Here is a 23937-nt window from a genome sequence, read left to right on the forward strand (position 1 = left end):
AATTCCGAGGCGCGTATACCAAATTCTGCGGGAATCTACCGCTTGGTACTTCATAAGCCTCCCCGCCCGCCCGCTCCATAGTCAACTCCCCTCCACTTCACCGCGCCATTCACCACAACTACCTTCTGCACCCGTAGAAGTCCCTCCGCCCAAGACATCAACTGCAGTAGCGCCCGAGGCAGTTGATAAATAATCCGCCTGTCTGCGACACAGCGGTTCCGACAATAAAGTTCCTCACGCGCAAGAAGTCGCCTCCGAAAAGTGCCCCAGAGCACGCGACGACACAACACACGATGGCTTCTGGTATGCCACCTGTCCCGGCTAAGGACGATGTAAACGCAACGTAAGTCCTTTCCCTTCCTCCAGTGTGTTGTTCTGTCCAGCGCTGCGAGTTGCGGGGACCTTGGTAAGCTCCGGTGACGTCGCCAAAGGCTGGTATGCAGTCCGCTGCGGTGAGCGCAGGCGAGGGCTGTCATCATAGGATGGGCCACAACAGAGCGACCCCACTCCATACGTCCTCGTAGAGCTCGACCAAAAGCTAACAGCTCACAGATGGAAGTACCTCGAAGCCGGTGTCGACAAGATTATGACCAACCTGCGCGAAGGTGTTGACATGAAGACGTATATGGGCCTCTACACCGCCATCCACAACTTCTGTACCGCCCAAAAGGCCGTGGCCGGCTCGTCGTTCCACGCCGCCAATAACCGTGGAGGTGCCCATCTTCTCGGAGAAGACCTCTACCAACACTTGATCGAATACCTGAAGGCGCATCTCGCTGAGGTGCAGGCAGCTTCACGGCAACATGTTGACGAAGCGCTTCTCCACTTCTATATCAAGGAGTGGAACCGCTACACAACAGCTGGCCAGTACAACAACCATTTGTTCCGGTACTTGAACCGCCATTGGGTCAAGCGCGAGATGGATGAGGGCAAGAAACACATCTACGACATCTATACACTTCACTTGGTGCGATGGAAGGAGGACATGTTCACAGGCAGCCAGGAGAGCGTCATGCGCTCAGTACTCAAGTTGGTCGAGAAGCAGCGAAACGGTGAGACTATAGAACAGTCCCAGATTAAGTCAGTCGTTGACTCCTTCGTATCGCTGGGTCTGGATGAGGCCGATAGTTCCAAGTCGACACTGGATGTTTACAAGGAATACTTTGAAAAGCCCTTCCTGGAGGCCACCGCGCAGTACTACGACAATGAGTCCAAGCAATTTTTGGCGGAGAACAGTGTGGTCGAATACATGAAGAAGGCAGAAATCCGTCTGGAAGAGGAAAAGGAGCGTGTACCGCTGTACTTGCTCAACGAGATTATGTCACCTCTGATGCGGACGTGCGAGCAGTCGCTCATCACCAGCCATTCGCAAGCTCTCCGTGAGGAATTCCAGATCCTTCTTGATCACGACAAGGAGGAGGACTTGGGCCGCATGTACAAGCTCCTCGCTCGTATTCCTGAGGGTCTTGATCCTCTGCGCCTGCGTTTCGAGAACCACGTCCGCAAGGCGGGTCTAGCTGCAGTTGACAAGATTGCGCAAGACGGAGACAATTTGGAGCCCAAAGTATACGTCGAAGCCCTCCTTGAGGTCCACACGCAGTACCAAGCACTCGTCAACAAGGCTTTCAACGGAGAGTCAGAGTTTGTTCGCTCGTTGGATAACGCCTGCCGAGAGTTCGTCAACAGGAACAAGATCTGCAAGTCGGGCTCCAACAAGTCGCCTGAGCTTCTTGCAAAGTATACCGATACTCTGCTGAAGCGCTCCAACGCTAAGATGAGTGAGGAGGACGACATGGAGAAGCTCCTGACACAAATCATGACTGTCTTCAAATACATCGAAGACAAGGATGTATTCCAAAAGTTCTACTCACGTATGTTGGCCAAGCGTCTAGTCCAGACCACTTCCGCATCCGATGACGCCGAGACGAGCATGATTTCAAAGCTGAAGGAGGCTTGTGGTTTCGAATACACCAACAAGCTCCAGCGCATGTTCCAAGATATGCAGATCTCCAAGGACTTGAATACTGCCTTTAAGGAATGGCAGTCGAACAACTTGGACGATTCAGACCTCAAGACTAGCGTCGACGCCTCATACCACATCCTCGGTACTGGTTTCTGGCCTTTGAACCCACCCACCACACCGTTCACCCCGCCGCAACTCATCGTCCAGACCTACGACCGCTTCGCCCGCTTCTACAACCACAAGCACCAAGGTCGCAAGCTTACCTGGTTATGGCAGTTGTGCAAGGGTGAGGTCAAAGCCAACTACTGCAAGGTTGCGAACCTGAAGACATCCCCAACCTTCCAGGTCTCGACCTACCAGATGGCCATCATGTTGCTGTTTAACGATAGCGACACTGTCTCTTACGACGATATTGCTGAGTCCACCAAATTGAACAAGGAGACTCTTGACCCTAGCTTGGGTGTCTTCATCAAGGCCAAGGTTCTCCTCGCTCAGCCTGAGGGCGCGAAACCGGAGTCTGGTACTTCCTACAAGCTCAACACCGGATTTAAGACCAAGAAGGTGAAGATGAATCTGAACATTGGTATCAAGTCTGAGCAGAAGGCCGAGGCCGAGGATACGCACAAGACGATTGAAGAGGACCGCAAGCTACTCATTCAGGTATGTACCCATCGCTTCCGTTTTTCATTGTTAAAGTCATGCTAACATTTCTGCAGTCGGCTATTGTGCGTATCATGAAGTCCCGCAAGAAGATGAAACACCAGCAGCTGGTCTCTGAGACCATCCAGCAAATCAAGAATCGGTTTATGCCCCGTGTTCCTGATATCAAGAAGTGCATAGACATCCTGCTCGAGAAGGAGTACTTGGAGCGTCTAGAGGCAGATGAGCTCGGTTATCTAGCATAAGTGGTTGGTACGTAGCTTGCGATTCAAAGGTTAGCACGTAAGGAAGGCATCTTGAGTGACGAGTAACGGGTTCTATTTCACGGGTTAGGCTTTCGTCATCATCATCACCATCATCGTCTTTTTCGATGTATCATTCGGGCGTTTCATTCATGGCAGCGGAGTTAGGTACCGCGTGGGAAAGGCGTGTGGGATGGGGCTTTCATGAGGTATTTGTTAAACGCCCAACAGAAAGTGCGTTTGTTATCCCTTTCTCGGATGGTAGATGGATGTAGGGTCCGGAGACAGTTCACAAAAGAAGACATGGTTTTCTTACATCACGTCGTCTGTACTTGCTTGGTGATGTATTTGATACGCTAACGCACTTTCTGGAACTTTGTTTGGAGGTGATAAAGTGGGCCGATCCAGGGCCCGTCTAGCGTGATTTACCAAAACCCAGCTTCCTACCTTGTCCTCGCATTCTCCAGCTCACTCAACCAGAACACGCCATCAACTCCTGAAAATGCTGCCCGCTTTACGGAACCTAGCTTTTCAAACGCTAAATCGCAAACAAATTGCAACATTGTCGGAAATCCTAGAAGTCCTACAGTATGAACAGCACGGTTATGCAGGCGGTCATCGCCAGCGACGATGCGGGTAGGGAAGATATGGAATGCGCGTCGAAATCGTTACAAAGAAAGAGAAAGGAATTTGACCAGAACGTCATTCGCAGTGCTACTCAGCCGCCGTGCCGGCGGCAATAGTACCTCGGAAATGCCTGAGTTTCGTCGCCATCGTCTATGCGGTCGCGACCGTTTGGCTGACCCCCGCCTGCTGGAGGATTGTTGTCCTGGAAATGGTTTCTACCGTGCCGGTTTCTATCATTCTGGTCATCAGTTGATCCGCAAATGCTACATGCTCTTGTTGCGATGCTAGTAAATAATTAGATACTATCAAAGTTTCGCAGTAGCGAAGGGTAAGGTCTTACTAAGGGGAAGAGCGCGACGAAGAGATACAGCCTTTGACAGCCATGAGACTTATTAACGACGCTAAAACAGGACGGCAGATGCTACGACGCTTCTATGACGCCTTTCGCCAGAAGGAATCAAAACTCGAGACTCGACACCAGTTCTTCTATTTCTTCGTCCTCAGCACTTTGTGTTTTGCTTTCTTCTCCCAGATTATCGCAAGCTCCATCCTCACGGACAAAATGATGACAAATCGCATGGGCCTGCTAGCATCAGAGACTTGTGGTCTCTACGAGTATGACAACGAAAGATGGGGCGAGGAGCAGGCCTCTCGTGTTGATAGCCTGATGGTAAAGAGAGAGAACCGAGCAGCCATCTATGCTCAAGAATGCTATGATTGGGGCAATGATAAAAAGGGCAAGGCTATGACATGCGACTTCTTCTACAACTCGACTCTGCGGTACAATGTCAGTCCGTCGTCCTGTCCGTTTTATGACAACGAAATTCGTCACGCCGGCGCATTACCTGGTGAAGCAGTCACGTTCGATACGGGCTACTTAGACTCCAGTCTCTTAGGCATCAACGCCAGCCCCACTTACAATTTTCGGCGGACAACAACGTGCGCTCCATTGAGTGATCAATCGCCTTACGTGCAGCATTTCTACAATAGTCCGGTCGATCGTGGTTATCTATACCAATATGGTAAACTCTACAATGTCGATGACAAGTGTGAGGGAACGCCGGAGTTGTTGACGAACCATACTATGCGAATTGTGGGCCACCCTTTTGAATGGCTGGCGCCAGTTTATCGCTTGAAGTAAATTTCTAGATACCTCAATGATACGGCCTTCTACTAAATTTCATGAACGTATAGCACATTCGCTACATCTCTGGGTATACCTAACTGCGACTTTTATCAGTTTCATAGAAGTCTCAAAGCACCCGGACTTGATACTCAATCAGGGACCAAGACACTCACGATCGTCTTCATCACAGCTCTACACATCGTTTATACCCAAAAGAGCATCGACCCTATTTATCCGGCCGACGACATATACAAGTTTCAAGGTGGTACCGTTAAGTACTACAAGAACTCAAGCCCGAAATCAAGGGCACTTGCATGCATAGACGAAACCCAATTCTGCGACCCAACAAACACATACTGCTGGCACGAATATGAGAAGATACCAGACCAAGTATCACACATCGCCGAAGATCCAGCGTATTGGTTCATGGTAAACGCACTCAAGAAATCCAACACTTACGATTCTATCAAACTGCGACTCGGGAGCAGTCTCCTAGCGCAGCAGCGTGTTGGTGAAGCCCGGTCACAGGCTTTAGCTAATAACCACTGGGAGCTCGAAGCGGAACACATGTTCAAGACATCTTTGGCAAGAGCTCAGATCGACGCATGGAGTCTAGCGAGTGGAGAAGATCACGATCAGGACACTTACAAGAACACCGTCGATGAGTTCGCGGAGAGTATGTGTGGTCTCTTCAAATTTCGTGCCGCTGGACACGTAAACATACGCTTGTGGCCATTCTGGGTACTGTGCTCTGTATTGCCGGTCACATTCCCCTTGAGTGTAGAGCTCAAGACTTACGGGCAGGTATGGCATAGCGCTATGCGTTCAGCGAGAGAGCTACTCCCAAAGAGGAGTGATGGCTCAGCAAGTGATTCTTCAACGGGTGCTCTTGTTGCAAGCGACAACACCAATGACGATGCATTCGTGGTGGGATCGGCGTCATCCACTCGTCGCAGCTCAGATACACCAGCAGCTTCTGCCGTCACACCCACGGGGCAAAATGATCTAACAGACGCAAGCGCATCTGCTGATGGTTTGGAGATATCCTCGGAAGCCGCAAACAACCATCCAACACAAGAGTCTATGCCACCTGCCAGCACGACAACACCACTTGTTGCTCCTCCAACGCGCAAGTCGCGCGATTATGGGACATCCAGCGCCGCCTATAGTATGCACGGTAGTCGGAGTTCTGTACATACCCATCGCTCTGGCTCCGTGTTGGATAGAGAAGTCCGGTCTCTTGAGAACGGTGAAGAAGGTAGTCGATTAAGCGAGCGAAACGATCAGGAATGGTCACCATTGCTCATACATGGTCCCGTTCTCATGGTAGCACATGTAATGCAGGCTGTTCAGAAGAAGAGGACGGAGTAGGTGTCACATTAATCATGTATCTTATCATTTCATCATTCACCGTGACATGTGTGGAGTAGTCTTGTCGGCTCTTTTTCTGTAGTACAATACATCGCTGGATTTCTGTAGTAGCTTAGCATCGCGCAAAATAGTTTATGCTTATGTGTATACATGCGAGACTCCGCAGCTTCTTTTGATTGCCTAATTTAGTAAAGCTTGCGAACCCTGCATTGGTCGCGCGACGATGACGAGGAATAAACATAAGAACCCAGCCTCGCGAGCACATTCGCGTCCTCATTAATTGGGCCGCCCAGGCGAATTTGGTGGCATATCAGGCCGCCCGCTGCGCCATTCTCAAGGTCTACCATATATGGCTTAGCGTTTAGGATTTCGGAAACACAACATTACCGAATGCGTGGCCATGAAGTGCGGTCTTATAGAGATACATCTCTATAATTCCTTAGATTTGGTTGAATCGAACAGTTTGTCTCAATTGTCATTGTCCGTTTCGTGATCTGGCCCTTTGCGACAAGAGTTGTACAACATGACTGCAGTGAACACAATCGTAGCAGATGAGGATAGAAGTGTTGGTAGTAAGTCATATACAGCCAGAATGCTGCGATAGAGATGCTAAATTTCGCAACCCAGGCGGTGATGCTTCATCTTTAGTGCACGTTAGTCCAACTGCGGAGAATGCCGACCTGTACACAATGGATCTCCCAGAGTACACCCATCTAGCAACGAGTGGAGAAATATCGGTAGACGCAGAAGCGACACGAAACGAGAAGACACAAGTTTCAGATCAGTCACCAGCATACGATGCGAGCCCAGGCCAACCTTTACAGCTACAGATCTCGGATCGACAGAGTGAAGAACAGAGTCTCAATGGAGAATACGAATACCATATACAACAAGATATCAGAGGCCAACAAAACTCATCGGAGATACGAACAACAGCGGCCCCAGTTCTAACACATCATCTTACAGAACCTGTTGCGACTGCCAGCCTCGCTAGCGTACGAGCGTGCAGTATCCTCAACGACAGACCCGCAGTATGGCTCGTGAAGAGGAAAAGCATGGCTTTATCACCACTCGCCGCGGCAGTGCTTACTAAAGAAGGACTCGTTCAAGCAAAAGACTTGCAGCTGTAAATAAACCTTCTGAACTTTAGAGATTTGCGGGAGCTGACATCCCCTGCAGAATCTCTCAATACGCCGACATGAAGCGCAATCCCACCGACCCCGTGTCCGCCGTGTTTTTGACTACCTACGATGTCGTAAGCGGTATGATGCTTGGTCTTGTAGCAGGCCCTATCGAATTGGGTAAGCAAACCACACCAATGTTAATGCAACACGAAGCAAAACGGAAAGAGAAGCGAGGCGGTAATATAGAGTCATCGGGCTCTGAAAATACGAGAGACCCAAGCCACGTGGCACGCCAAGTAGCTCTCGGTACCGCCAAAGGCTTTGGGCGCATTGTCACGACGAGTCTCAAGAGCCCTGCAGTGATTATGCATGGTATTACACGAGGCTTCCATAATCTTCCCAAGGCATATGGCGAAGAGGTACGGCAGTATGAGAACGTGACTGGATTAAGGAGCGGGTTGGTGGTCAGCATGAAGAGCTTTGGTTACGGGCTTGGTGACGGGATAAGAGACCTCATGGTAAAGCCTATCGACGGCGCCGAGAAGAACGGTGTATTAGGTTTCGCTGCTGGATGTGCAACAGGCATTGCGAATGCGGCCTTCAAACCCGCTGCCGGTCAGTAACCTTGGAATACATTTGAGAACGGCCAAGCTGACTGAATGTAGGCGCATGTGGACTTGTTGGGTATTCGTCGGTTGGCGTTTATAAATCAATTCGCAACATTGGTTCAGTGAAAAAAGACGACCCAGCAGAACTGGTACGGAGCATAGGCGAGGCTGAGTATCAACAAGCGAGTGACGCAGACAAACTGTATATCGTGCGTCTGTGGTGTCAGACGCAGATGCGAGTGCGTATAGGTTAGCTTCTTCGACTCTGTTGCCTGAACACGATGATGCTGGTGGTCGACGTTTTCAAATGTTGTATTGCGTTAAGACAAGGGTTCGCTCGGCATGAAGCTGCTAGAACCCCCTAAGGAAGCCAACTGGGTATACGCATGTAGCATGTCGAATAAGTAACGCCACTGGCTTCTAAGTCGAGGAAGAGGCTTTCTTTTCCACCCCGTAGACTCTCTTCGTCAGGTAATGAGCAAGCTGCCATTTCTGTCTCTTTGTTAGCCACTTTGAACTTCACGAGTGCTGATAGTTGACATACCACAACTTGTTGCCCCTCAAAGTAGTTCTTCCACCTGTCGTCTTCGGCAAGGTCGACGACCACATCCCATGGCCACTGCTCGGACTCTAACTCGACAAGAGTGAAGTAACTGTGTAGGTCGTCCTTTGATTTGTTCTCGAACTTTGCACCTTGCATAGTTGTCGCATTGTCGATCTTGAAGAGGCGAAACCGCAGTACGTCTGGTGAACTAGATATTGTGGGACCGACGACATCTTTGTAGTACTTCAAGACCTCCTCTTCTTTGTCCGCAGCCACGTTCCATTCCATTGCCGCTACGCTTGCAACGTATTCGATGTCTATCGACATTAGTCCGTCATCGCCGGCTTGATCCTGTCCCGTGATCTTACCACCACCGTCACCTGACCAATCGTCTTGTTTCCAAGCCTTGATCTCTCGATATGATCGGATATCGAATCGCAGATCCTTGAGTGAGCTTTGCAACTCGCTGCTGGGTGGGTGGTATGATAAATCATACATGTCCTTGTTGGACTGGTCGACAGAGTTCACCTCCCAAACGGTCATATAGGGCCACGGCGAATCTAACTTGCCCACTGGCTCGTCCTCCATACCGCTCGCCGTTACCTCGCAATGTATGCCATGGATGGCATTTGGCGAGTCGATTGATGGTAGGTATTCGTTCTCGTACCATTCCTCACGTCCTTCTGGGAAGGTTGCCCAGAGACAGCATAGACCTGACATGCTGTTTCGATTTTGCGGCGAGTTTGTCGCGACTTTGAATAGCTAAGAATCCGTGGTGTCCAGGGTGTGAGATGTGTAGTAATCCAGGCGGTTGTGCCGAGCTGTCAGTCAATGTTGGCAGCGGGGAAGGACAGATGAACGACTCGTCTGCAACATGACGCGGCTGCCACCAAAGTTATGGCCGGACCCTGAAGCATAGCTGCTGTGTGATAGCCCTCACGAGACGGTCCGACCGCATTTTGCTACCACCCTGTCTCGGAGAACGATAAAGCGGTATGTTCACCGGCAGCTGGCCAATGGAACAACATGCGACCTAACATGATTGGCCATTGATACCTGAGACGCAAAGCAAGAAATTCTTTCAGGGCGTGGGCTAACGTGCATATGTCGTAGACGATCGACTGTTCCCCACATCTTGCCACGAAGGCCTCAAGTCGGAGAATTCGAGGCGCGGGTGGCGCCCGCATGCAGTATGATGTGTGCACATCAGCTGCTCGATTGATGCCGATACCGCCGCTGTTGTACTTGATGATGGATATATCTCTAAGTCTACGCTCGTGAAAGTCGTGGAAGCGCATCGCGTAAGGGAGTGACGCTAGGTAAGGGGTTCCAAGGTTGGTGTTGGGCCTCCTTGCGGCGCGCTTACCCTAGTGCCGGAAGACAGACGGCGTTACCCCAGCTTAGTGGCTTCAAGGCCGCTTCTTGGAAGACACTGACCTGTCAACACCTAGCAAGTAATCTTGAGGCAGGTCACGATGTCTCTTTGGTCTCTCTGACCTTCAGAATTTTTGTGGTCGCATTGCGGATCAGACCCAGACATACGCTCCGTCCCGCTGTCACGCATTCGAGATAATCCCTGCCTAAAATGTAACGCCGTGCATGTGGGTTCGCTTAGAGGGCGCATGACAGTACTCAGAGCTTGCCGTAACCGTGGAAAGAGGCCGGCAGTCGGGACTTACCAGAACAGATCGGAAGGAATGCCAAGCGATCGATCATAGGCAGGGTGACGCACCTGGGCATCTCACCGTTTTATGGCCGCGCCCTGAAGAGTCTCTCATCTCATGGCGCAGTTCATTCCAGTTTCGAACAAGAGTGAATTCCGTCCTGCGAGTTCCTGGAATGTGTGCGTCGTATTCGTGTACTTTCGCAGCACTATAAGCCCACATCTCTCGGCGTCGCAACGCCAGAAACGTCTCAACGAGGCAATGTCCACGAGGCCAGCTTCTGCGGTTGAAGAACTAGATGATCTCAACAAGTCGCTCGTTGCTCAATCTGGTACAATCGTCAAAACCAAAAGTAGAAGTGTCTTAATTAAGATCGGAGTGGAAGTTTGGCTCGTGGCTTACCGGCTCCATGGGTATCGGATGAAGAGCTGCTATCTACGGAAGATAGCCCGCAAAGTTACGGTCCAGAAACGAGTACAATCAAACATCGTCCACACAAATCGGGCCAGAACTATCGCCAGCAACGTCGCCGTGCTTCAGAGAGAGTAGGCCAGGGGAGTGCCGGTACTTTTCCAACATCATCAAGATACGTAGCCATATGTTTTGTTGAGCTATAAGTTCAGCTGCCACGAATAGTAGTGTCACAACAGCACTTTCGACGGGTAGCACAAGAAACATGGCCGGTAGATGAAAGCCAGCATGCTTTCCGTGTGCGCAATCAATCACCTGGCCATATCAAAGATCTGATAAGTTTCCTGCAAGATCGTGCAGATATCGGAGGCCGACGTGTGGTAGGTGCCGTACCAGATGGAACTGAGAAGCACTCGAGATGATAGCCATTAGCAGCTGAACATGTGTATAAGCTTCGTACTCCAGTTATCATCAGCATGACTCCATAGCTACGCTTTCAGCTTCTCTTTATGTGACACCTTATGGCGAAGTCCACGATGCAAATCTTTATTCTTGTTGTCTCTATCCTCAAACTTCTTGGGGCTGTTCAAGGCGCTGGAAGTGCAATCAAAGGCACGGGTTCAACTACTCGTCAGTGGTCTTGCTGCAAGAAGTCTTGCTCTTGACCGGGAAAAGCTCTTGTTGACAAGCCTGTGTTGACGTGCGACGCAAGCGACAATATTCTCGACAACTACAATAGGCGTGATGGCTGTGAGAGTGGTGATGGTTCATATGCTTGCTCGAACCTCAGCCCTTTCGCTGCGAGTAACGACCTGGCGTATGGCTTCGCCGCGATGAACCTTGCGGCTTCAAATGAGTCTGCCTGGTGTTGTTCTTGCTACTCGTAAGTTCCTTGGCTCGATGCTCGAACAGCAACTGACAACTTGCGGTCTGACATTTACCTCCGGTCCGGTCAACGGGAAGAAGATGGTGGTTCAAGTTACCAATACTAGATCCGATCTTGGGGAAGACCAGTTCAACATTGCTATCCCCGGTGGCGGCGAAGGTGCTATCCGGGGATGCACAAAGCAGTATGGTGGGCAAGACGTCTGGGGCGAAGACTTTGGTGGCGTAGCGCACAGAGACGATTGCGAAGCTCTTCCCACTGCTCTACATGCCGGCTGTTATTGGCGCTTCGACTGGTTTGGAGCAGCCGACAATCCAACCATCAATTGGGAGAAGGTGACTTGTCCTGAGGCTCTGTCGTCAACTTCTGGCTGCAGACGTAATGACGATCCAATTTCGGGGCAGAACACTCCGTCCCCGACACCTACGACATCTGCTCCGATACCTTCGGGTACTGTACAGCCTGGGGGCCAGTGTGGTGGAAGAACTTACAAAGGCCCTACCTGATGCGTAGGAGGCACGGTCTGTACCTACGTAGATGAGAACTCATACTACTGCGTTGCAGATCCAGCCAGTACACGGACAACACCGACGACGACAAAATCGGCTAGTACCATGCCGACAATTGGTCTACCACATGACCGTTGCGGAGGAAACGGATGGACCGGCCCTACGACGTGCAAAGATTCTGTGTGCGTAAGAATCGAGGAGTAAAAGCTACCTTGTTTCTCTCCAGTTATCACATCTAGTACCTGCCATTGCGCAACGACAACTGACCGCTTTCAGGGTACTCACAATGCCAAACCTCGGTTTCATCACAGAAATTGTCAAACTCGCGGCCTCAGACTACGGTTAGACCATCATCCACCTCAATTGTTCCGCCAGGGCGGCCATCAACTCGCACTCGGCGCACAACCACGACCAAAACTGCGACGCCGATAGCCACAGGTCCAGTACAACTACATGATCAGTGCGGCGGGCAGACATGGCAGGGTTTGACAACCTGCAATCAGGGGTTAATTTACTCCAAGGTTGACGATTACTACTCACAGTGACAGAGACCGTCTTAGACGAGTGAAACGTAAGAGAACGGTGTGGCAAAGACAGTGACTTTTTGGCTTCTTGACGGTGAATAAGTCGCGCTGCTGTTACATATGTGTTGGAGCACAATTGGAGGTAGAAATTGGAAAGATAGCTTGCCGCAATACAGGCTTACTTTCGTTGAGAATTATTGGAAGACGGCCGTGATCAAGGACAGGATGTCGCTGGCGCTCGCATTGGTGTGACAGCTCACCGGGATCTATGTCGTATTTCTCCTTTCTCATACCTCCAAACCTTCACAACTTCGCCTTAAGCCCGAAGCTTTTCTCAACAGCTTCAACACCCTTCTTCGCAACATCCTCATCCTGACTCGGCAACCCAGTACTACATCCCACAGCCCCAACAACAACTCCGTCTTTTACAATTGGAACACCTCCTGCAATCGTCATAAATCTCCCTTGGTTGCTGTGATTGATGCCATATGCGGGCCCCCCAGGATACACGTTGTCTTTGTACACCGAGGTTGGCGCTCGATGACCTGCAGCTGTAAAAGCCTTATCGATGGCGATATTGATAGAAGTGAGCTTTGCGCCTTCCATACGGGCGAAGGCAAGCAGATGGCACGCATTGTCCATGATGGCGATGTTCATTGGTACGTTGATTTCTTTTGATCGTTGCTCGGCAGCCGCAAGGGCAATACGGGCCCCATCGAGGGTTAGTGTTGGGATTGATTTTGTACTCATGATGACTTTTGATGATGGAGCTTAGATAGTGTGTTGGAAGGAATGCGCTGATAAATGCGATGATAAGGTGTTGAAGATGGACCTCGGATATTGCAGGAGACAGGCATGTATGACGTAGACGCGTCGTGATTGGCTGTCGATGCGGGAGCCGCCTGGATAAACGCGTCCCTTTCGCGGCTCCGCTCCATCCTGCTACATCAACCTTGAACGTGCATGCTTCCCACCCTCGCATCCGTCTCACTCATGGCGATGTAGCGGCACCTCAGCGAAAAATCTATTTGACGTCGACCTGCACGGCGTAGCCTAGATTGAGGCCCCGGATGAGACGGGCCCATGCAGCCAGTCCTGAAGAACTCAGCAAGTTCGAGCGCAGAATCTGGTGTATTAGCTGGGTCTGAGATGCCAGAAAATTTTGTTCATGAGACTGCCAGTATTGCTTAATCGTTTAGTAACGATGACAGTCGCCGACCGTCGCTTCCAGATTGCTTGGCCATCTCGTTCTAACTCTCCGTATTCTATCCTTTGTTCACACCTCGAAGTTTTCAGGTTACAGTCCTCCAATCACTTCACGGCTTGCGAACCAGTAGTATCTGTTCTTGCAATTCTCTTGGCAGTCTTTAAAGCCTTTTCTCTTGTGATGGGTTCAGAGTGGAATTTCATTTTGGCAGAGGTCGCAATGGGCTTCGTATCGCAAACACAAAGTCTACAGTCGAATGCGCGCTGTCATGAAGCGCTATAGAGCAACCATACGCCGTATTCCTAAGATGTCGCTGTATGCCCCCGGGTTGTCTTATTCTTCCTTTCACTTCAGTGTTGTGAACATCGGTGTGGACGCGCACTGTGCGAACCACACGTTCCTCTTCTACCTTCACTTACGTTTGCGCAGACCACCGTGAGCGGAGCCAGTGCACCATGCGCTGTTCGCGATATGATATTCCGAAACTCTGCCTCTCGACCGCCTGAACCACGCACGAGTCTCAACATCTGCGAGCGACTTTGCGAGTTGCTAGTCTGTACACACCATGAAGGAAGAGGATATTCTTGCTCGCCATGCTCGGCCCCAGAAGTACTCGACTTGGATTCCGAAGAAACGCGACTGGCGTTACGCGACTGGAGTATTCCAACACGACGATACGGAGGGCACGCCTAGAGATCGATCAGCATGGGACGACATGGACTACGAGTACCAGATTACAGATACTCGGAAGAGTAGAGAATGCAGTATCGGCGATCAGAGTAACGGCTACGGTACAGCGCTTGACAAAAGCGTGTCGATACCAGGTACCCCAGAAGGCACGAAGGGGAGGCACTTACTGGGACTTCCAAAGACCATCGTTAGTGTCGAGGCGTTCAAGAAGAAGGAAAAAACTGCGAAAAGGAGCGCATGGCATTCAATATTGAGGTGTCACCAGATCGGGAAGTCCGAGACAGAAGGCGAGCAGTCAGCCTACGAGACCTATAGCTTGACGGTCAGGCTACGCTTTTCGGGCAAACTCATCATCGAAGATGCGCTTCCGCACATGGCGAAATCAGGCTCCATCGGATTTCCACAGCTACCAAGCACACCTGCGAAGTTGAAAACGACTTATTCTCCAAATTCACCAGCCACGGCTCGCACAGCAAAGTCACTCTTCACTCCATATGCGCTGGACTCTATCGAATCCGCACACAAATACCCTCTCTTTCAGCGGATCTGGGTTGATGAGACAAAGGACTTCAATATGCGGGCAGTCCGAGGGGTTCTGCAAAGGTCTGGCTATATAGGGAAGGACCTTGGGCCAAACTATACATGGTATAACGATGCCCTTCCAGTGGACGCCTTGCTTCCTCCCGGGATACCTCTATCTGCTAAAGAGATCAACGCGTACTATCCTCATCACGTTCGATGGAGAGGCGTCATGGTTCGAATGGCAAACAACGACTATCGTGGGTCAGACATCTTGGGCATGCAGGTAAGCTGAGGTATTCCCGGTAATAGCGAGATACATCATGGCTGACACCTATCCAGGAATTCTTTCGTGGCCCTCCTACGACAAACATGTCAAGCGCAGCGATGAACCAAATACAACGCGACTCAGTTAAGAATGTCATAACAGGCTTCAAGACCGATACCACTAAGGGAAAGCACGATGCGAACTTACATACCGATCACCTCGAGCCGGGCAGGTATATCGCAGAGAGGCGCAGCGGCTATATCCTACCAACATTCGACGACCTCCTGCGTGGCCTCCATCATCTACCGTCTGGTCTCGATGCTCGCGGCCTCACAGAGTGTCTGAGCTGGTATCTCGAGTTCCGCAACTCTTTTACGCCCAAACTTGACTTGAATGTCCTCCATACTCAAGCTCTAATTCGTGCCCTTCGTATCCCTTTGAAGCGATTCGGCCCCGAAAATCTAGACTGCAATGCGCTTGAAGAATGGAAGATATGGGGGAAATTCGAAGAACGAAGGGTATTTTACGAATCAGCGAAGCCTGCGTCGGCCAAGGTCGACAATACGGAGCAGAAAAGGTCGCAACTTCACATGAACCTGGATGACCACGAAGTCAAACTTGATATCCAGCTGCCACTCCGTCACATCCTCGTCTTCCCTTTTCTTGCGCTACACGGCGTTGTAGGTGAAGCGCTCAAGCTTGGGATTGAGAAAGCCGAGAACCGCAAGGCCGAAAGGAAGAACACGGAAGGACGAAGGATGTTGGAAGCCAGGTGGGCTACCGAAGCAGCTAGTGATGCTGCTTTAGAAGTGAATAAGCAAGAGATGGACGCTGAACAAGCACAGAAGATGGTGATAGTGCCCGAGCCAGCCGTCAAAGTAGGGGGAAAGACAAAGCAATCTTGTTTTATTCCAGAACGCGTCCTTACGACCGAAGCACTACGTTGTCTTGCGCCAGCACCGAAGAAACCTTTGACTGCACCGCCAGCAGATGGAGGACCACTCGGTCACCGCGGACCGCCTGAACCACTAGCTGCAGTGCTATCGGCACAAAATTCTGCTAGCCAGTCTTCCATATCACCTGTATCTACGCATCTCGATAGGCCTCGGGGCGTAGAGGCATCTTTCCCTGCATATGCGCCTCATTCACCATACGGACGGAGAGGGTATGAGTCGACAAGGCCGACAGATCAGCGTGACAAGAAGGGAGGTAGTGGTGGTGCGAAATACTATTAGAGGGGTTGACAGTATGGAAGCTACAAGCAAATGATGCAACTTGGACCCTGTCGACACTAGGGATGAACAAGAGAACTGCCTGAAGCTTTGAAATCTGACTTCAGCACTTTACTCATATCCTGTAAATAAGAACTAGACCTAAAGACATTACTGAAGCATGGATACGAGGTACAGTGCGGTTAGGGCATGAAGAAGCTCAATCGTTCCATGCTCTACACTTCAAAACTAATATCTCCTCTAAAGTTATACGGAGGTTTCTTTAATACAACATTCACAGAAAAGCGACACCGCGTACCTTCAGGGTAGGTTTTGTTGGGGTAGAACCTCGAAAACAGATCGACGTTTTTGTACAGCTCACATCTTAACCCCGCGGACTTAGGTTCGGAACTGCCTGGCCCAGGCTGCAGTCGTGGCTGTGCTACTCATGGCCATAACTGACGCTCATCCTTGCAACAGCCTACACGTAGCTACACATGCAGATTGCGTTCGCTGGAGAGTCAAATTTTATGTCAAAACTTGCTCGTGTTGTATAACTGGTACTACTTTTGTGACCAAATAGAAACCCTATGTCGCAATTTCCGCTAGTTGGTCTCGCACTCACAGCAAACCATGCGACTGCATCTGCGCGATGGCCTGACGGAAGTTTCGAATGTCTAGGTCGGGTGGAAGGAACGTACGAATATATAGAGATGATGCAACGTCTCTCTTTGTCCTCTTCAGAACACATAAGGTGAGCTGATAAGCCCATGTTCTTTCGCGACTAGATACTGACTATCTTTCTTGTAGTCCACCGTTCGACATTACAGAAAGTCTGTGGGACGAAGTTCTGCGAAGAGTTTGGCGTGGCGTACGCACAACATTCGGTCTCGCAGCGTCTGCCGACCTAGCTGTGTTGGCCGGGATGCTCAAAGTAGCAGCACAGATGGCGGAGAGTAAAGTCGGATACCCTATATCGGTAATACTCAGCTTTCCCACATTGCCTGCCTTGCGCCAGGAAGATGTCGCTTCGGCCATCGAGTACGCAGGATTGCGCACACCGACATGTTGCGGAAAGCAGTTACACGAGCTTGTTGCTGCATATGCTGGCTATGAGATGGGCCTCTCCGAGAACAAATCTGGACTTGGAAACTGCGGTAAGAAGATGCACGAGCTCCAGAGACGCCACGTCGTCCTCGTGGAGTATACCGAGGTTGCTGTTCTACTTTACTGCGCAGTGCTAGAAAAGGGAAGCAATACGCCCAACGTCGCAAGAGGGATTCGGACAAGTTTTGAACTAGGCAGCAACAACGGAGCCTCCACAGAGGAGGTACATGATTTTGTGTTGGAGTACTTGCGTGACGTAAGTTCCAGTAACACACGTTGGGGTTTCCCCGAAAAAATCAGTATCATGATGACGGGAAGCCTAGAAAGTGTTGATCGCGCAGGGATTCGACAGGCAATCGTGGGGGCCGTTGAAGCATTTGGATCGGGGGCCACCGTTCTGTATTCTGATCCGGAATATGTTGCAGCGAGGGGTGCGGCTGAGATGGCATGGCGAGCCACTCCGCAGATGGAGAGCACCGAGGTGTGAAAATCAATTTCTAGCGACGGATTCGATGCTCTCGGTGCAATGGCTAAGAGCTGAATTGCGACTTCCTTTTTCATCCTTTGATATGCATATCGTCTGTGCAACCGACTTGTCAAGATGGTGGTGACTAGGAAGACCCTCGTAGCACCTGACGCCACAAAGCAGATCACCCGAGAGGGAAATCAACAGCTTTGCGAGAAAGTTACCGGAATGGGCAGGTTGAGATCTGAAACTGCACGTTTTGGCGAGATTGTGGTTCGCTTGGATGAATCAGTACCAAATTGTGCTGTGGGACCAGAACTGAACCTGGTAGGTATGCAGGCAAGGCTGGGGACACCTGACCAGGTGAATGAATCATCGAGGGGCAATGATTAGTCTACAAGTATAGAGGTACTGGGTTCGTCGAGAGATGTGCATGCGTGCGAGTGGGAAGCATAAGAATTGCTTTTTGTAAGAGCTATGTTGAATTTGGGAAGACGCTAAACAGTGGTAGATGGTCAGAAACTACGGGAATTTGCTGCCGCGCTGCGCATTTGCGAGCGTTGCTGTCGGTCTAGCGAAGTCATTGATCTGCAAATCATGCGTATGATTGGCACAGGGGGCTAGGTTCCTCAACGATGACGATAGCGCCGAGCATGTTCAACCTCAATTCGGCCTGCAGCACGGCCGTTAGCCCTGTTTCTCCGCCACGCCCTCGTGGCTGCCTCTCCTTATGCGAAGTAGTTGCGTCTCTCACTAGCTTGTTAATGTATGTTGTTTAGTGTTTGATGTGGTTTACCCAGCGCTCTACCGTGACTTGAACGAGCGCGCCTCCGCGGCCAAAACGAGATAGGAGAGGTCCAATGCCTGACCAGCAGCGCCGCTCATGGCACCAGCCCGACGTTACTAATCTGCCACCCGACTCGTATACCTCGCAGAAACTGGTATGCACAGCTACAGACTTGACATGTCGCACGCTAAGACGCGCAGGAACATGCGACGCCCGAGCATCTGCATCTTACCTCGAGACGCTATTTCATCGGCCCTATCCCAGTATGCCTTCCCCATTTCTCGACGAGGCCTTGGCTCACATACAGGTAGACAGCATGGCTCACCAAACACCGACGCGACTGGTACAAGCACCACCTCCGAATCAACTACTCGACGCGTACGGCGACCTTCTCTTCCGATCCACGCGAGGCCCGCCAACGACGGCTGAGCGGCCTTGAAGGACCCAGTTCCTCTGCCCTCTTCCAGCACAGTTTCCCCCAACCCGAAGAACTCGAAGCAGACGAGGACGAGGATGGCGCGCACGAGTCCAAGGCTAGTGGAGCCAATGGCGCAGCAGATGCGACTGCTGCCACTCCACCCGCCTTGCAGGTTCCGCGTGCTTCAGACCAAAAGAGCGATGTCATGGAAGATGCAGAGTACGATGAGTTCGTAGACGCACCCTCAGAACCAGAAGACGACGACTCCGAACGCGAACCCCACGGACGCACTTTCCGTCGATCCAGCTCCAAGACCTTCGTTACTGCGTCGTCAATACCTATGGACGAAGATGAAAATGGAGGGGACTCGGACCAAAGACCGATACACGAGCAACAGCAACAACAGCAACAACAACCGCAGGCAAGTGGCTTACATGTTCCTTCAGGCCAAGAGGAGGCAGGATCAAAGTCGCTAGGCAAACGCCCACTGTCAAATGTAGAGAGCCTCGGGAATCCTGCATCAACTATTGGAGCAGCCTCTGTAGATGCAAACTCCACGTCGTCATTGCTGCGTAACGCTGACATGAACAAGGCGCCGGCCTCCGCTGATGTCGATTCGAAGCCGCCCGCGAAGGGCATAATGGGAAAAGTGAGGAGGAAATCAGGCATCTTGTCGTCTTCCTCGGGACAACTACAAGAGGTCGACTCTGCCACGGGAGAATTGACGCGCAAGAAGTCAAACCTACGAAATCTTGTAAAGTTCGACATTCCAGAAGACTCCCGACGCGCCACCCTCCATCTCAAAGCGAAAAAAGCACAGATGACTGTTCAGCGAGCAGGTACCAAGGTGAGACGACAGAAGATCAAAGACGGGCTGGTCGTCAAGATGGAGCGCATGCTTGTGCGCGTTGACGCCGCTGCAGAGGTCCCAGAAGATTTCGATGAGAACGTCAACCAAAGGGTCGTGTCCCGCGTCAAAGAAAAGTGGCGGGAGTACATGATCGTCTGTCGCCACAATCACGTCAATGATGCCGAATTCGTACTGCAATTCTATCAGACTCGGGTGCGTCTCTCCAACCTTTTCTCCCGAACCAAGTTGCTGACTTCGTTGACAGGTCATCCCAGAGATCGAAAATGCGGGAGCAGGCAAGAAGGCTGCGTACGAAATTCCGCTGGGTAGGAAGACTTGCAAAGTCAATCTGTACTCATCGTTAGACAAGTCGATGGTCGTGTCCTCACCTGGTTCACGTGAGACTTTGATCTTTATTATGCAAGCTCGGACTGCCTCCAATGCAGTAGAGTGGTATACCTTCCTCCGAAACGTCCTTGGCTGGCAACGCGCTTCCGAACTCCAGATCAGCATACCAGACATGAGCTTGAGTATTCGAATAGCCAACCCGTTTGAGAAGCTGGAGGCATCCCAGAACAAAGTGCATGATGCAGACAATATAGAAGAAGCCCTGCTCAAAACTATGCAAGAAGAGCAGGCAGTTGCGCAAGAGCTGATTAGGCGTTGCCTGGATCAGCTACAAGATGCACTAGAGTGGGCAGATGTGCTGGAGTCCTGGATCAAGGACCAGCGCATTGGCCTCGCTTGGAAGCGATACGATCGACTGGAATGGATACACGGAGCCAACGAGCGGAAGATGTATGGCACGATAGCTATGCTCAAGTCGCACGAACTGGAACTGAGACCGAAAACACACTACCCTACCACTGCGGTGACAAGGAAGAAACACAAAACGTTGACCGAACCAGTTCCTGTCGAAGGTTTTCTGATCAGGCTGACAGGGCAGCGAGGACGGGCGCAGCGACTAGGGCTCATGTACCACAAGCAACTCTATTTCGCTAGCCACGACCAGTATCTTGTCTTCTCACGACCCACAAAGGTCACTCCACCTCCGCCCCCGAGACTACCTGCGTCGGAAAATGCAAATGTACCGACAGCAAAAGCGGTCAAGGACGCAGTGCCAGAAAGCTGGGCTGTCAATCCTTATGCTACGCAGAATGGCCAGATCGAGTGGTTAATGGAAGGACATTCGGGCACGACGGAGGCCAAGCGATTGCATGACGAAGACGCAGCGGACGAAGCTGCTCGCAAAGAACAAAACCTGCTCAACTGTGATGGCTACATCAACCTGGTGAACGTTGTTAAAGTTCGAAAAGCACAACTGGGTGCTAGCCCCGCTGATCAGGACCTCGAGGAGGGCTCGGATGTGGACTTTGACGAAGAAGTTGATGATTCTATGCGCAATGATGGAGCCACAAGCGACCTTGACATCGATCGCACCTTGGAGTTGGTCATGAAGAATGGCCTCATCATTCGCCTACAGGTATGTGGCCCTCCGGTATACCATCTGCTTTCCTGACTAACCCGATCTTCAGGCCGCAGACAAAGCCCGTAGGAAAGAGTGGATACAGCACCTGCGCGCTCTCACCAAGTATTGGAAACACCGCACTGCGTCCGATATCGCGCTCTACAAATCAACACGTAGTCGCAATCTCAGCGCCCTTAAGATTGACGAAGAGACAGAAGCACACGTTGGACAGTTTGCGAGGAAATGGGAGGTGACTCAGTCATTTGCCTCGCCACAGCTCTACAACATGTGTGGCATCGCTTGCTGTCGCAGTATCCATATGAGCGGAATGTTGTATCGGAAGCCCCGCATACACGCACCCTTTACACGATGTAGCGTTTTGCTGACCGCAGGTACGTTGCTGATCTTTCGAGATGTCTTGCGAAGCAGGGTTGGCAAACAACTGGCGCACATCCACCACGAGCGCATAGCGAATCTCGATCTCAAGGATTGCTACATCTATTCTGGTCTCCTCACGGAAAACGACCTCCTCTACCAGAATCAGACCTTCGATGCGAACAAACCAGGTCACCACGCTCTCCCACGTATCTACCTTGAAGACGGCTGGACGTCGACTGATGAGGATGTCATGACAACGTTTGTCATCTGGCATGGCAAAGCAAAGAGCTGGTTTCGCGCCGAAGAGGGAGCAGGTGGCGGCGAACAGAATCGGAAAGAAGGCAAGCGAACAAAGTTGAAGAGGGTGGCTAAGCTTGGTAGCAAAGGCCGTAGCGTGGTCTTCAGGGCTCGATCGCGTGCCGAGCGAGACCATTGGGTGCTGGCGATACAGAATGAGATCGAGAGGATTCAAGGGGATAATGCGGACTTCAGACTCGAGGAGAGTGGTGACCAGGGGACGTCGAATGGGAGTGTTAGTCTGAGTAATACGGGTACGTAACAGGAGGATAAGTTGGGCATGGTAATGGAGCTTTGCATTGTGTTTTGGCGCATCACTCCAGGCTAGTGTACTTGGTCATGGGCATTTAGGACTGTACACGGTGGCCTACGTTTTGAGCATATCCAGTGTCGTATACTTGGTGTTAGTACTTTATAATAACATCGGAATCATTCATACACTTCTTCACTTAGAAACGCCACCAGGCAGGTCAAGTATACATGCGTCGAACACTGTCTTCTATTTTGGACACAAATACCAGATACGACATTTCGGATGGGGAATCTCGCAAGCGTGAGTTCACTGTACCGCCCCGAGGTGTAGAGTCGTATTGTTAGCGCTACTCTACACACTCTTGCGCGGATGTTCTCAAATTCACATCCAATTTGCCGCCACGCGTTGCTCCTGCCTGATACGCTCACCCACGCTGTAGCCTTGGCGATATCAGAACGCGCTCGGCCCACTCCCCGCACCAACAAACGACCGCCCTTGTTGATAAATACCCCCAAAATCCTCCACTCACCTTCTCTTAACCTACTACCTCTTCTACACTCGTTTAAAAGAATCCACTTGCTCCTCATCAACGTCGAAGCAACTCAATCCACACCTTCGATCTTCTCAACCACATTGCAATGTCTATCTTCAAGAACCTCCTCGTGGCCACCGCCATCGTCAACGTCGCCTTCGCAGGCACCGCTTACTCTCCGGATGTCGCGTCCGTTGTTACGTCCATCCAGCTCGTGACTTCGGTGACCTTTGTCGACCCGCCGGCGGCTTCGTCTAGCACCCACTGCAACACTTTGACTGTTACAGAGGTAGCTCCTCCTAGCACCTTAACCGTCATTGCTCCCCCTCCTGGTGCTAGCGGCACTGACATTCTGGAGTCCTCCAAGTCCGATGGCGTGACCATCCAGACCTCCATCCCATCGTCTACTATCTCAAAGGTATTTGGAACTGAGCCCTGCACCCATGTCACTTCTGGCGAAGCTACCATCACCATTAGCTTCCATATGCCTTCAAGTTTATCGTCTAACATCCCATAGGTTCAGCCAACAGAGACTTGCGTCAGTAGCCTCCACACTGTCACGCATGGTGGCAAGGCTTTTACTATCACTGCCTGCCACCTACCTCCAGCAGGCCTGATCTCTGTAAGTACTTACGCTGCTGGATACATCAATTCTCAAGCAATCATCTAATATGCTCAAGCAGTCTACTGGCACTGTCACCGTGAGCGAGATCGAAGTTATTCCCGTGCCATCGGCTAGCGCTACCATCGACACCTCTCTTGTCCATGCTACTGCCAACTTCACTGGAACTGCGATTACTGGAAGCATCATCTCTCCGTCTTTCGGCCGTACAAACACGTACTCGCACACGTTCCACATGAACGGCACCAAGACTGCTACCCCTACTGGCACAGGTGGTGCTAGCGCCTCTTATACGGCACCCTCCCTCCCTCCTTTCACCGATGCTGCGGATGCTACCAACGTGGGCGCTGCCGTCCTCTTCGGTGGTGTTTTGATGGCTCTTTTGGGCGCCTAGGTGCTTGGGGTAAAGGGCTGCATAGAGATAGCTTTGCAGTCTTCAGACTGAGGACTGGCGAGTTTGATGGTGGAATAACATTGCTTTAAGCATATGACCTGTGGTTGATCTATAAGCTCTGTGTTTGGATCCCCATATTGCATGTTAGATGACGGGTAGTGCCGTGCTGCTCGATAATGGATTTCATGATCCCAAAGCTCTTTCTTCTGCC

General features: G+C 51.1%; 8 protein-coding genes across 8 annotated transcripts; 6 read left to right on the forward strand and 2 right to left on the reverse strand.

The window, feature by feature from the left end:
- Positions 1 to 293: 293 nt before the first annotated feature.
- Positions 294 to 2868, forward strand: GT037_002826 (cullin-domain-containing protein; the record flags this gene model as incomplete). The annotated part of the gene is made up of 3 exons (XM_038927873.1): positions 294 to 343; positions 553 to 2623; positions 2680 to 2868. 3 exons carry the CDS (start codon positions 294 to 296, stop codon positions 2866 to 2868), a joined length of 2310 nt encoding a protein of 769 aa, XP_038789151.1.
- Positions 2869 to 3874: 1006 nt separating this feature from the next.
- On the forward strand, positions 3875 to 5989 carry GT037_002827 (uncharacterized protein; the record flags this gene model as incomplete). Its single annotated transcript, XM_038927874.1, has 2 exons — positions 3875 to 4629; positions 4687 to 5989. 2 exons carry the CDS (start codon positions 3875 to 3877, stop codon positions 5987 to 5989), a joined length of 2058 nt encoding a protein of 685 aa, XP_038789152.1.
- Positions 5990 to 6512: 523 nt separating this feature from the next.
- GT037_002828 (uncharacterized protein) lies at positions 6513 to 7975 on the forward strand (the record flags this gene model as incomplete). The annotated part of the gene is made up of 4 exons (XM_038927875.1): positions 6513 to 6561; positions 6617 to 7115; positions 7169 to 7728; positions 7779 to 7975. The coding sequence occupies 4 exons, from the start codon at positions 6513 to 6515 to the stop codon at positions 7973 to 7975; spliced, it is 1305 nt and encodes a 434-aa protein (XP_038789153.1).
- A 166-nt stretch (positions 7976 to 8141) lies between these two features.
- Positions 8142 to 8985, reverse strand: GT037_002829 (uncharacterized protein; the record flags this gene model as incomplete). Its single annotated transcript, XM_038927876.1, has 2 exons — positions 8142 to 8213; positions 8266 to 8985. The coding sequence occupies 2 exons, from the start codon at positions 8983 to 8985 to the stop codon at positions 8142 to 8144; spliced, it is 792 nt and encodes a 263-aa protein (XP_038789154.1).
- A 1205-nt stretch (positions 8986 to 10190) lies between these two features.
- GT037_002830 (endoglucanase) lies at positions 10191 to 12081 on the forward strand (the record flags this gene model as incomplete). Its single annotated transcript, XM_038927877.1, has 3 exons — positions 10191 to 10474; positions 11333 to 11581; positions 12012 to 12081. The coding sequence occupies 3 exons, from the start codon at positions 10191 to 10193 to the stop codon at positions 12079 to 12081; spliced, it is 603 nt and encodes a 200-aa protein (XP_038789155.1).
- Positions 12082 to 12562: 481 nt separating this feature from the next.
- On the reverse strand, positions 12563 to 13009 carry GT037_002831 (uncharacterized protein; the record flags this gene model as incomplete). The annotated part of the gene is made up of 1 exon (XM_038927878.1): positions 12563 to 13009. One exon carries the CDS (start codon positions 13007 to 13009, stop codon positions 12563 to 12565), a length of 447 nt encoding a protein of 148 aa, XP_038789156.1.
- Positions 13010 to 14031: 1022 nt separating this feature from the next.
- Positions 14032 to 22187, forward strand: GT037_002832 (uncharacterized protein; the record flags this gene model as incomplete). The annotated part of the gene is made up of 8 exons (XM_038927879.1): positions 14032 to 14961; positions 15018 to 16108; positions 16965 to 17517; positions 18621 to 18668; positions 18715 to 18777; positions 18826 to 19995; positions 20048 to 21265; positions 21318 to 22187. 8 exons carry the CDS (start codon positions 14032 to 14034, stop codon positions 22185 to 22187), a joined length of 5943 nt encoding a protein of 1980 aa, XP_038789157.1.
- Positions 22188 to 22816: 629 nt separating this feature from the next.
- On the forward strand, positions 22817 to 23726 carry GT037_002833 (uncharacterized protein; the record flags this gene model as incomplete). The annotated part of the gene is made up of 3 exons (XM_038927880.1): positions 22817 to 23128; positions 23228 to 23332; positions 23391 to 23726. 3 exons carry the CDS (start codon positions 22817 to 22819, stop codon positions 23724 to 23726), a joined length of 753 nt encoding a protein of 250 aa, XP_038789158.1.
- Positions 23727 to 23937: the final 211 nt, after the last annotated feature.

The sequence above is a fragment of the Alternaria burnsii genome (genome assembly GCF_013036055.1).
Source record: "Alternaria burnsii strain CBS107.38 chromosome Unknown 746, whole genome shotgun sequence".
NCBI lineage: Eukaryota > Fungi > Ascomycota > Dothideomycetes > Pleosporales > Pleosporaceae > Alternaria > Alternaria burnsii.